Source organism: Prionailurus bengalensis, chromosome A1 (assembly GCF_016509475.1).
Source record: "Prionailurus bengalensis isolate Pbe53 chromosome A1, Fcat_Pben_1.1_paternal_pri, whole genome shotgun sequence".
NCBI classification, from domain to species: domain Eukaryota; kingdom Metazoa; phylum Chordata; class Mammalia; order Carnivora; family Felidae; genus Prionailurus; species Prionailurus bengalensis.
In genome coordinates this window covers 141713159-141725946 of record NC_057343.1, presented here as the reverse complement: position 1 = coordinate 141725946, position 12788 = coordinate 141713159, and the positions used below count along the sequence as shown (strand labels likewise).

Below are 12788 nucleotides of genomic sequence, written 5' to 3'. Positions count from 1 at the left end.
TGTCTCTCTCTTAAAAATAAACATTTAAAAAAAAGTTTTAAAAAAGAAAGGAAGCTCTCTGAGAGAGCTGGAGAAGTCAAGGGGGGGAAATAGCCTTTTCCCACAGCAGGCATCTGGCAGACACCAACTTGAGAGGGTAGTAGGTTGGATAAAACCCATGGGCTGCAGACTCTAAGCTGGACCAGAGATGTTCATCCTGTCAGCCTTACCACCATTTTCATCTTCACACAATCACTTAGTACTGGGTACTTACTGTGTGTTGGGCACTTGCTATCTTATTTTACCATCAGAGATCGAGGACTTGCACTCAAGGGTGCGTAATAATCATCTAGAGGGCTTGCTATCAATGCGGATGCCGCTCTCCCCACCCCATCCCCTTCTGATCCACCAGGACTGCTGGAGGGTCTGGGAATCCCAATGTTCAAAATGCCTTGAGTTGATTCTGAGGCAGATGAGTCACTCAAGTTGAGACTTGCCAGAAAAATGAGACTAAAACAAGTTAAATTACTTGCCCAAGACCTTTGACCTGAGGTAGCACCCTTCCCCCCCACCTTATTCCCCAGGGCCCTAGAGAATATTCTGTCCTGGTTTCTCCCACCTCTCTTCTCTTCTCCCAGGCCCTCTCTGAGCCCAATGCCTGTGTGGTCTTATATTCTTCCAAAGGGAATACGCCCCAGAAAGAACTATGTGACAGGTGCTTGCTTTCAAAATGACACTTCACTCTTTTCTCTTCCCCCCTAGAGTCTAGACCATTTCTATCAGCACCATCAGCATCACCTGTGACTTTGTCAGAAATGCACAATTTCAGGCTCCAGCCCAGACATTCTAAAGCTGAATCAGATCCCTAGGTGATTCACCTACACATTAAAGTTGGAACAGCTGCTGTCCTAGACACTTCCCAGCCAGATGTTGATCTGATTATGCGAGGCATCATAAAAGCAGTGATTTTCAACCCTGTTTGCATTAAGAATCAACTGATGCCCTTTAAAAAATGCTGATGCCTGGGCCCCATCTCCAGACCAATTGAATCAGAATCTTTGTGGGAGGTGGAGCTTACTCATATATATTTTTAATAATATCTCAGGTGAATGTAATGTCAACTTAGGGTTCAAAATTCACGGCTTCAAAGATTTAAAAAATTTAGGGGAGTATTGAGAAACAAACAAATGGCTTTAAATTAGAAAAATATGCATAAAACTGTGGAATGGTTTCCCATGAGAGTCAAGATAATTTTCAGGGCAAACCATAAGAGACTCTTAAATACAGAGAACAAACAGGGTTGCGGGAGGTGGGGGGATGGGTTAAACAGGTGATGGATATTAAGGAGGGCACTTGTTTGGATGAACCCTGGTGTTATATGTAAGTGATGAATCAGTAAATTCTACTACTGAAACCATTACTACACTAAACTTGGACTTAAAAAAAAAGATCGAGGGGCACCTGGGTGGCTCAGTCGGTTAAGCAGCCGACTTCAGCTCAGGTCATGATCTCGCGGTCCGTGAGTTCAAGCCCCGCGTCGGGCTCTGTGCTGACAGCTCAGAGCCTGGAGCCTGTTTCAGATTCTCTGTCTCCCTCTCTCTGACCCCCACCTCCCCCCCCCCCCCCGCCCCGTTCATGCTCTGTCTCTCTCTGTCCCAAAAATAAATAAAAATGTTGAAAAAAAAATTAAAAAAAAAAAAAGATCGATAAATAGATAGATGAGATGAATTTCAAATTTCTCAAATTAGCACCAAAGGCCCTTTCCCATCCTGAGTCCTGTCTACCTCTCCAGCCCCATCTCCTATTTTCCCACCCCTACATGCTAGGGGGCACCAGACCACTTGCATTGCCCTCTTCAACCCTGCAGGACTTCACCCAAATTCTCTTTTTTAATGTTTATTCATTGTTGAGAGCAAGATTATGAGCAGAGGAGGGGCAGAGAGAGAGGGGGACATAGGATCTGAAGCAGGCTCTGCAATGACAGCCGTGAGCCCAATGTGGGGCTCGTGAGATCATGACCTGAGCTAAAGTCGGGCACTCATTGGACTAAGCCACCCAGGCACCCCTCAAATTCTTTTCCTGTAATTAACTCTCCCATTTCTTTGTTTTATCAAAGACTCAACTTCAGGTTTCTGCCTCTGGAAAGCCTTTTCTTGGGGGAAAAAGAAACTGTTTTAAATTAAAACTTAAGGTTTTGGGGTATTTTGTACATTTTTTTGTTTTTTGTTTTTGTTTTACTTTTGGTTGTTTTGTTTGTTTGTTTGTTTGCTTTCTAGCTATTTGTATTGCTGGCCACATCTCAAACTCAGGGCCCCAAAGAGACCTAGGCTACTGTCTCCCATAAGCCTTGTCTTCTAATAACCACACTGGGTAAATGTTAAACATGAGAACGTACTAATGCAGAGACAACCCTGGAATATTGTTTAAAGTTGATTTAAACGGCCACAAATGCAAAAGCCAGTGCCTACAGGCAGCAGAAATGATCAGTTTTGCCTCCTACAAATGTACTGCACATACCTAACACACACACAAGAGAAAGCCCACCTTGGCCTTCACTAGGAAAGAGCTTTTGCTGCATCAAGTAATCTTATGCACTTGAAATCTAATTTGACACATAAATTGCTTTTCCTTATTTTTAATCGAATTTTAGAAAGAGCATGAAATGAACATTGTTTCTTCATTTATTTCTCTATGTTGAGAACGTCCTTTCTTGAATTGGATGTGAGGAAAAGTTTGGATTTACTTTTCATGTTTTGGTGACCCATCTTAGGATTGTAAACTTCGAACCAAATTAAAATGAAATGTTTAAAAGCCCCTGAGAAATATTCAGACCTTCTCTTGCGTAAGTAGTGTACCATCTTCTAAGAACAAAGTCTGAGCCCCTCTGAAATATGTGGTTCACTTTTTTCCTTCTCATTTTTCCCCAACCTTTTGAGAGACAGGAGCCAATACTAAGAGTGTACATTTCTTCTCTTGAATGCTCTGACATCTAAATTCTCCCTGTCCTGTCTGCTCAGAACTGGTTTGTGAGAGACAAAAACATTATTCTTTTTTTTTAAGTTTATTTATTTATTTTGAAAGAGAGAGGGACCAAGTAGGGGAGGTACAGAGAAAAAAAGGAGAAAGAGAAAATCCCAAGCAGGCTCCACATCGTCAGCGCAAAGCCCAATGAGGGGCTTGAACCCACAAACCGTGAGACCATGACCTGAGCCCAAAGTTGGAGGCTTAACTGACTGAGGACCTGGACACCCCTTCTATTTATTTATTTTTTAATGTTTATTTTTGAGAGACAGAGAGAGAGAGCACGCGCACATGCATGCGTGCAAGTGGGGGAGGGGCAGAGAGAGGGAGAGTGAGAATCCCAAGCAAGGGGTCCTTGCTATTTGTGCAGAGTCTGACCTGGGGCTCGATCTCACAAACTGTGAGATCATGACCTGAGCCAAAATCAAGAGTAGGATGTTTAACCGACTGGGCCACCCAGGCGCCCCAACTATTTTTCTATTTAAAGAAAAAATAATGACAGGTCCTAGCACTAGAAAATCACCAGTTGGCAGTTTCTTTCATTTACTTAACAAATATTTATTGAGTGTCTACTGTCTGCCAGACTGGGACATAGATACTTTTGCAAGCAAAATCACTCTCACCAGGTCATTGATGTCTTCGATCATCTCTACCATGGCAAATGTAATGGCTAGTTCTCCACTGTCATCTTAACTTCCCCTCTCAGTGGATTTGCCCTCTTTCCTTCTTCAAATACTTTCTTCTCCATTCTTCTGAGGCACCATACTCTCTTGGTTTTCCTTCTGTCTTCCTGGCCATGCCTCTGCTGTATGATTTGCTGGTTTCTCTTTTTCCTGACAGCTAACTGTTGGATATTTCTTCTTCCCTCCCTACATTCTCATCCTAAGTGATCTCTAGGCCCATGGCTTAATATCGTCTAGATGCTAATGACTTCCAAATGTGGATCTCTAATTCCACTCCTTACCCTGAGCTCTGGACTGGATCATCTATCCAACTGCCCATGTAATATCTCCACTTAGATGTCCAGTAGGCATTTTAAATAGAGCTATTTGGGTGGGAGGGAGGGGAGGGTGGGTGATGGGTATTGAGGAGGGCACCTTTTGGGATGAGCACTGGGTGTTGTATGGAAACCAATTTGACAATAAATTTCGTATATTGAAAAAAATAAAATAAGTAAAATAAAATAAAAATAAATAAATAAATGGAGCTATTCTCCCCAATGTCCCCACACTAAAGCTGTTCCTCTCTCAGTCTTTCCCATTTAGTAAATCGCATCATTTGCTTGACCAAAAATCTAAACATTAGAGACTATGTTTGGCTCCATGTACAGAATTCGGCTTAACCAGAGAAGAGTCATTCTTTTTTCACACAATAGGAGGACCAGAGACAGGCAGACCAGGGCTGTGCCGTGCCTCCTCAATGACCACAATGTCCCAACTCCTTCTATCTTTTTCTTCACAATCCTCATGGTTGCAAGCTGGCAGCCTCACTTCCAGCCTCACATCTACATTCCAACGGAAAGACAAGGAACGAATTAACAAGGTGAAGGTACAGAACCTGTATGGAAATAGCAAAATTCCCAGGAGACTTCTGCTTGAGTCCCATTGTCCAGAACTGTGTTACAAGCTCCACCTCAGCTGCAAGGGAGACTGGGAAATACAGCTTTTTTAGCTGGGCACATTGATTACTAGCCCACACAAATCAGGGCCCTAATACACGGAAGAAAGGGAGAACATTCATAGGATGGGCAAGAGCAGTGAGTGCTCTATTGCCCTGCGGAGCTCTCTTTTCTGACCCTTCCTCACCAGTCCATTGGCACGTCCTACCACTCCCACATCCAAAACACTTAACAAGTTGATCTCCATTGCTCGAAACCTGGCCTGGGACACCATCGTCTCTCACTCAGAACAAAGAACGGCCTCCTAACTAGTCTCTCTCTTCCACACTGGCCCTCTCTATAGCCCTTTCTTCAAACAGCAGCCAGGGTAAGTGTTTCCATGCACAACCCACCATTTTCTTTCTAAAATTCTCCGAGGGATCTGCCACAGTCTAGGTTGCCCCGGGCAGATGGTGAGTCAAGGATTTGCATGCGAGTCAGCTATTTGAGAGGGGCGGAGACACAGGGTGGGCGTGTGTGGTGAGACAAAGAAAAGGAGGTAGGCCAGAGAAGGTGTGATATCAAGCCAGCCTCCCAGGGCAGGCAACTGAAGCTTAGCCCCAGGGCAAGCCCTGGGAAGTGGTGTAAAATACGTGCCCCAGAATTAGGGGACCCAAGGAGCAAAGGAAGGTACTTATACACCAGCCTTCAAGAGCTGCTGGCTTCAGCTCTTGTGGCTTGAATACCTAGCTCTGAATATGGCGCCCTCTCCTGACCTATCTCACTGACAAAGCCAGCCCTTCTGTTTATCAGCCTTTCTGCTTACAGACCTGCGCAGCTTCTTCCGTGTGAAGCAGAATCACCAGAGCGTGGGAGAGCCACCTCTTTTCATTCATGGGATAAGAAGTTCCAGATACAATTTCAGGGTGAGAAGTGTCTCTTAGAAGTGTGCTAAGCTTTCGTCTCACTTGGAAGTGGTGAAATTTTGTGACGCTTGCTCTTTGACAGACACAAAAAGGCATACAACGTCCTTAATGGGACAGGAAGATTTCGAGCAGGGCCTATAAGATTTGGAACATTTAAATCAATATATTCAGGTACACACCATTTAATAATGCTAGCAATTAGTTATATGTATATTATTTCTATTAATGGCATTAGTATAACTATAGGTCTGAAGACTGCAGATGAACAGGAAGCAAATAACTATGGATAGATTTCTGCCCTTAGGTCAGCTTACTACTTATCTTTACTTTCCTTTCTTCTTCAGTTGTTCCACAAAGTAATCGTTACAAGCAACTGTCAGAGCTGCCACCATGACCACGAATTCATTAAAATCCACTTCGTTGTCCTTATTGGCATCCAGGTCCTGCATTATCTTATCAACCAACTGGGGATCCTTCTGGCACTAAAAGGAAAGAGAACGTTACTAACTCCCAGGCTTTGAGGTTCATAATGAAATTGCATTGTCCTTTTATTTACACTAAAGTTTTAATTTCCATTTCAGAATCTAAGGGCCATTTCCAAGAGCCCATTCACAGGTAGATTTAAAGCAAGCACGGATTCTAAATGAGTCTAGCCTTCTGCCCCAGGGCCATATTATTCTGGCCACATAATTCTGGCTCAGGCCATATAATTCACACCGAGAAGAGCAAACAGCATCAGAGTGAGCTGTTGATCCTGAAAATGCATTTACGCAACTTCAAAGGTTGAGGGCCAGAACAGGAGACATGGAACAAAGCAGGCTTTAAAGCCAAAAGGGGATAGTAAGTGGCTCTACCATTTACCAACAATGCGACCGTGAGCAAATCACTTAACATTTTTAAATTTCCTTATCTATAAAATGAGGAAAATATCTCCCCACAAAGTTGGGGCGTACTTCAACACCAGGTTGCTAGATTTAGTAAATAAAAGTATAGGACAGCCAGTTAAATGTGAATTTCAGATGAACAATAAGTAATTTTGTAAGTGTGTCCCAAATACTGCGTGGGAAGTACAATATTTTACCTGACAGCCTTACTTAGCACAACACTTGACAGACACACACAAAAGAGGCACCTAATGAAGTATACATCTTGTAAGGAGGACTGCATGTTAGGGGCACAAAGTACAACACAGAGCCCATAGAGGGGTCAGGGTCCAGAAAGGGTGGGACTAGGAAGCACTCACTTGTCCTATGATTGGTAGTTGATGAGAAAAAATTTTAAGTTTATTTATTTCTTTTGAGAGAGAGAGGAGAGAGAGCAGGGGAGGGGCAGAGACAGAGGGAGAGAGAAAGAATCCCAAGCAGTCTGTCTCTGCATCATCAGTGTGGAACACAAGGTGGGAACAGAATTTGAAAAAAAAATTTTTTAAGTTCCTGGGGACTCCGAAAATCACTAAAAAGGTACTGTGGAGAATTACAGTGTTAGGGGCGCCTGGGTGGCTCAGTCAGTTAAGCGTCTGATTCTTGGTTTTGACTCAGGTCATGATCTCATGGTTTGGAGAGTTCAAACCCAAGTCAGGCTCTAGGCTGGCAGCAAGGAGGCTGCTTGGGATTCTCTCTCTCTCTCTCTCTCTCTCTCTCTCTCTCTCTGCCCTTCTCCACCTCGGGCTGTCTCTGTCTCTCTCAAAAGAAATAAATAAACTTAAAAAAATTGTTTTTAAAGAATTACTATGTTAAATTTTTTTTACTTTCGGGGTGCGTGGCTGGCTCAGTCGGTAGAGCATGTGACTCTTGATCTCAGGGTCATGAGTGCAAACCCCACACTGGGCATAGAGATTACTTGAAAAAGTATTAAAAAAATTTTTTTTAATGTTTATTTATTTTTGAGAGAGACAGAGACAGAGAGACAGAGAGCGAGTAGGGGAGGGGCAGAGAGAGAAAGAGACACAGAATCTGAAGCAGCTTCCGGGCTCTGAGCTGTTAGCACAAAGCCCGATGTGGGGCTCAAACTCGTAAACCGTGAGATCGGGACCTGAGCTGACTGAACCGGCTGAGCCACCCAGGTGCCCCTGAAAAAAAATTTTGACTTTAAAGTTTTCCTAAAGAGGACGGAGGAGAAAAGAGTGTTGTGATTACAAACACTAGAGTCTTAATACAGGGTTTGGACAAATAACATCTCGCCAGGGCAGCACTTTGTGCTCCAGTCAATTCAAGGCAGCCCCATAAACATCAGAGTAAAGTTTTCCTCAGAAGGGAAGAGCCCCCAAACACCTCATTGTAAGCCTTCACGAGTAGATTTATTAACTCCTGGCTATTTTGAGATGCGAATCTCTTTGCTACCCAACTGGTCACTGGCCAGACACACCGTTTCTGTCACGCAGAATCAGCCTCTGCTTCCTGACAAAGCTAAGTATTTGTCACCACAGCGTGAGGTCCCCCGGGGTTCATTTCTGGCATAATACATAATATTAATTTTATAGACAACTAGACAAAGCCGCAGGGGTAACTAGGGCCACTAGTTACAACCAAAACTCCTGGTAAAACTAGCTGCTTCTTTGCTGCCCAGGAATGTTGAATAATTGAGGAAAACCTAAATATCATTTACAACCCTGGGAAACCCTAGCCACAGGCGATATGGAGAAGGGTCCATGCCTACATCCAGCTGACTCTCCAGCAACACAGGGGTTAGGGAGGCCCACCCCTCCTAAAGACATGAAAATCTGTGCGCAACTTTTGACTCCCCGGAAAGTTGTGACCTCCCAGATACTTCACTGCTAATAGCCTGCTGAGCACAGGAGGCTTACTGATAACATCAACAGTAGATTAACACATATTTTGTATGTGATAGGTATTATATACTGTACTCTTACAATAAGAGAGCTAGAGGAGAGAAACGTTATTAAGAAAATCCTAAGAGGGGCACCTGGGTGGCTCAGTCGGTTAAGTGGCCAACTTCGGCTCAGGTCATGATCTCGCGGTCCGTGAGTTCAAGCCCCGCATCGGGCTCTGTGCTGACAGCTCAGAGCCTGGAGCCTGCTTCAAATTCTGTGTCTCCCTCTCTCTCTGACCCTCCCCTGTTCATGCTGTCTCTCCCTGTCTCAAAAATAAATAAACGTTAAAAAAAATTGTTTTTTAAAATAAAAATTTAAAAAAATCGTAAGAGAAAATACACTTACAGGAGGATTGCACTGTAAAAGATCCACAGAGAAGAGGACCCACGCAGCCTAAACCTGTGTTGTTCAGGAATTGACAGTACACAGAAAACCAAGGCCTCTACTGTTTGCTTGCCTGGCTTTTGAATCTCAGTGCAAACTGCACTGTTGAGGGGCACCTCGGGGGCTCAGTTGGTTGAGCTGCCGACTTCAGATCCGGTCATGGTCTCAAGGTTCCTGAGTTCGAGCCCGGCATCGGGCTCACTGCTGTCAGCACAGAGATCGCTTCAGGTCCTTGGTCTCCCTGTCTCTGTCCCTCCCCAGTGCTCTCTCTCTGTCTCTTTCTCCCAAAAATAAACATTAAAAACAACCCAAAATCAATCGCACTGTTTGTGGCAGAGTGGTAGGAGACCGTACGGGTTACCCTTGCATGTGTAAGCGGCCACTCACCGAGAGGAATTCCGTGAGCTCTTGCTGCAGGAGCATTTTCAGTTCCCCCTTGTTGAGCTTGAATCTGTCCCCTTCCTTGCAGGAGTACTGGTGGAAGATTCTAATCATGATGTTCATGGCAATCTCCAGCTGAGTGGGCATGTTAACCTGATCACTTCCAGGGACTGGCCACCACACTCGGGGGGGAAAAAAAACACTTGTTCAAAAGAAGCAGATGGGGAAGCCTCAACCCATGCATGAGAACAGAATACTGCCTCCCCCAATCCTCCCGCGCCACGGGGGACGCTCGCTAGGCCGTAATGCTCTTCAGTTAAAGCGTCTGTGCATCTGGGGCAGGCTGCGAGGAGACCTGTGCAGGTGAGTTTGCTCCTCCCCAATCTCCACTCCCCCCAAAGCTAGCAGTTCCAGTGGGTTCACAAGTTAGCAATCAGACGCAAATTGGGTCGATAGTAAAACACAGATTTAAAAAAAATAAATCAAACGTAGATTAAAAATAAATAGAAGATGAAGAAAATACCCAATTTCGTACCTGTTCCCCCAGGGCACAACTCGGCAACAGGTGTTTATCATTAAACTCTACTCTTTAAATCCGGGTTCCACCTAGGCACGCCTGTTCCCCAGAAGACAAAAATTACCAGCAAGGAGAGGTTCAAATGGAAGGGCCTCTGGGTCTGTTTTTAATCATCAGAAGGAACAGGTGTGCTCTGTTGCCCCGAGGGCCCTCAGCGCCCAGTGAGCGTTAGATGAGAAGGCCAATGAGAGGCAAAGAGGAAGCCTTCAGTACCCTCCCTGTGAGGAATATGGGTAGAACTCACATTCAGGAGCTAGGAAGTTGGTGCCTGGGAAGAGCTTTAAAAATAGAGGAGAAAAGAAGAAACACTGGTTCAAACCTGTAGACTCCTTAGCAGGGCCAAGAGCAAGGTCAAGGGAATAAACAGAGCAGACTAGTTAAACGAATCCAATGGATGCTTGTATAGCTGTAAAAAAAAGAGAGAGAGAATGAGGAAGCTCTCCATAAGCCAAGTTAGAAAGGAACAAAGCAATCCTAGCTGTGTAACAAAAGAAAAAAACCCACAAATTACACGAATATATATGCATATATACTGGCATTTGCCCAAGGAGTCACTGGAAAGATGCATAAGAAATAGAAGTGGTAGCTATAAGGAGTTAGGGGAAAGAGGGTGGGACAGACTGGCTGGGAATAAGAGTTCTTATTTATACATTTTCAGCTGATCTAACTTTTTCAGTTATAGGAATGTATTACCGAGTCAAAAGACTGAAACCGAAAAAAAATCCCAGGAGTGCCTGGGTGGTTGAATCAGTTAAGCAACTGATTCCTGATTTCAGCTCAGGTCATGATCTCAAGGTGTGTGAGATTGAGCCCCAAGTGGGTTCTGCCCTGAGCACGGTGCCTGCGGTGCCTGCTTCATATCCTCTCTCTCTGCTCCTCCCCTGCTCTCGCTCACTTTCAAGGAAGCAAAGAAGGAAAGAGAAAGAACAAAAGCCCAGAGCAGCTGTGTATGTAAGAAACCACGTGAGGCAGGATTCCAAGTCAGAAAACTCAGAGAAAAAAGAAAAACTAAAGCCAGAAATTGGCTACTGTGCTTTTAAACACTGCCTATCTTCTCAAGACTGAAATTCAATTATCTAAAAAGCAGTATTTATATTTCCTTTCAACAAGCCTGTTGGGAAGGAGCCTCTGCCAGCCCATCCCCCTCCCTCTTACCACCCACACACTCCACTGAAACCTCCCTGGAGCTCCCCCTGGGAGGTTCTCACTAAACAGATACCTAAAGTCCAATTTTCAAAAATATGTTTAAATTAGTGTTTTATTATTAAAAGAATGTCACATATGCTAAAATCATAATATTTTCAATACTCAAGAGTTTGAAATAGAAGTAAATTTCTCTCTCCACCATTCCCCACCCTTGTCCCTCTCCATTAACACTTTCCTGGGTGAGGGGTGCCTGGGTGGCTGACTTGGTTAAGCGTCTGATTTCGGATCAGGTCATGATCTCACGGTTTGTGGGTTCAAGCCCCGTGTTGGGCTCTGTGCTGACAGCTCAGAGCCTGGAGCCTGCTTCGGATTCTGTGTGTGTGTCTCTTTCTCTCTGCCCCTCCCCTGCTCATGCTCTGTCTCCCTCTCTCTTTCTGTCTCTCAAAAATAAATAAACATTAAAAAAAATTTAAAAAAAAGAAAAAAGCAAGAGCTTAAGCACATATTACTTATATTAGTTATACTATGGCAATATTATTATATATTATATTATGTTATATTATGTTATAATAACTGATACAAATTACTTGACAACACTCAGGTGAGAATCATTTCTTATAATGTTCTTGTGTAGGAAGATCCAAAATAAAAAAGCTGCCAATGTTTTCTGAATTCTATGTACGCAACATAACCCCAATAAAAATAACAAGATTTGCACCAAGGGCAAGGTTTATCTGTCACGTTTACACAGGGCCTGGTGTAACCAAAATGCCTGATAAATATTTGAATATATGTAGGTACATTCATCCAGTGGAATAATATGCAACTTTAGTGAAGATTGGGATAGATCCATGTAGTGATATAAAAAGATTTCCAGGGGCACCTGGGTGGCTCAGTTGGTTAAGTGTCTGCTTCACCTCAGGTCATGCTCTCACGGCTTGTGGGTTCAAGCCCTACATCAGGCTCTGCACTGACAGCTCAGAGCCTGGAGCCTGCTTTGGATTCTGTGTCTCCCTCTCTCTGCCCTCCCCCGATCATGCTCTGTCTCTCTCTGTCTCTCTCTCTCTCTGAAAAATAAACATTAAAAACATTTTAAAAAAATTTCTGAGATACGTTAAGTGAAAAAAACAAGGTGTACCACATGTTGAGACTATCATGTACATTTATTTGTAAGGGTACATATATAATATGTATCTTATATAAATTGTGTGTGTGTGTGTGTGTGTGTATATATATATATATATATATTTTTTTTTTTTTTCCTGTAAGGATAATAGCAGCTGACACATACATAGCACTTACTATGTGGCAGGCACATATTGGAACTCATGTAATACTTTCTGTTAAGTAGGTACTACGTTATCCCATTTATACAGATGGGGAAACAGACTGTGGTAACTAACTACCCCAGGATCACACAGCTTGTGGCAGAGGTGAGAGCTGAAGCAAGGGGGTCTGAGCTTCTCAGCATCATGATCCCGCCTCTCCCCCAAGGAAAGCATTTTTGTTTGTTTTTAATGTTTATTTATTTATTTTTGAGAGAGAGAGAGAGAGCAAGAGAGAGCGAGAGCACAAGCTGGGGAGGGGCAGATAGAGAGGGAGACACAGAATCCCAAGCAGGCTCAAGGCTCCCGGATGTTACTGCAAGAGCCGGATGCGGGGCTTGAACACACAAACTGAAAGATCATGACCTGAGCTGAAGTCGGACGCTTAACCGACTGAGCCACCCAGGTGCCACTTCTGTCACTATGTTTAAATACCAGTTGATCTCGCCCATTTCTCTCCATTCTTCCCCACCTTGGGACTTCATAATTTTGATCTCTATTACCAAAACAGAGGTAGCTTCCTTTCTGTTCTCTCTACTTTCTGTTCTCCATTCCCATTTCCATTCTGCTGTCAGGCCAGCTTAGCAAAAGCACAAATCACGGCCCTCACCCCTGTGCGGTC

General features: G+C 43.9%; 1 protein-coding gene across 1 annotated transcript; it reads right to left on the bottom strand.

Moving 5' to 3' along the window:
• Nucleotides 1–3537: 3537 nt before the first annotated feature.
• Nucleotides 3538–10104, bottom strand: S100Z (S100 calcium binding protein Z). The gene is made up of 2 exons (XM_043592464.1): nucleotides 9125–10104; nucleotides 3538–6005 (listed from the first exon to the last, which is right to left on the bottom strand). Exons 1-2 carry the CDS (start codon nucleotides 9263–9265, stop codon nucleotides 5847–5849), a joined length of 300 nt encoding a protein of 99 aa, XP_043448399.1. The 5' UTR covers nucleotides 9266–10104; the 3' UTR covers nucleotides 3538–5846.
• Nucleotides 10105–12788: the final 2684 nt, after the last annotated feature.

Coding starts and splice junctions, on each gene's coding strand:
- S100Z (XM_043592464.1), bottom strand. CDS start 9,265: ATGCCCACTCAGCTGGAGATTGCCATGAACATCATGATTAGAATCTTC. Junction 6,006..9,124: donor AGCTCACGGAATTCCTCTCG/GTGAGTGGCCGC, acceptor CTTTCCTTTTAG/TGCCAGAAGGATCCCCAGTT.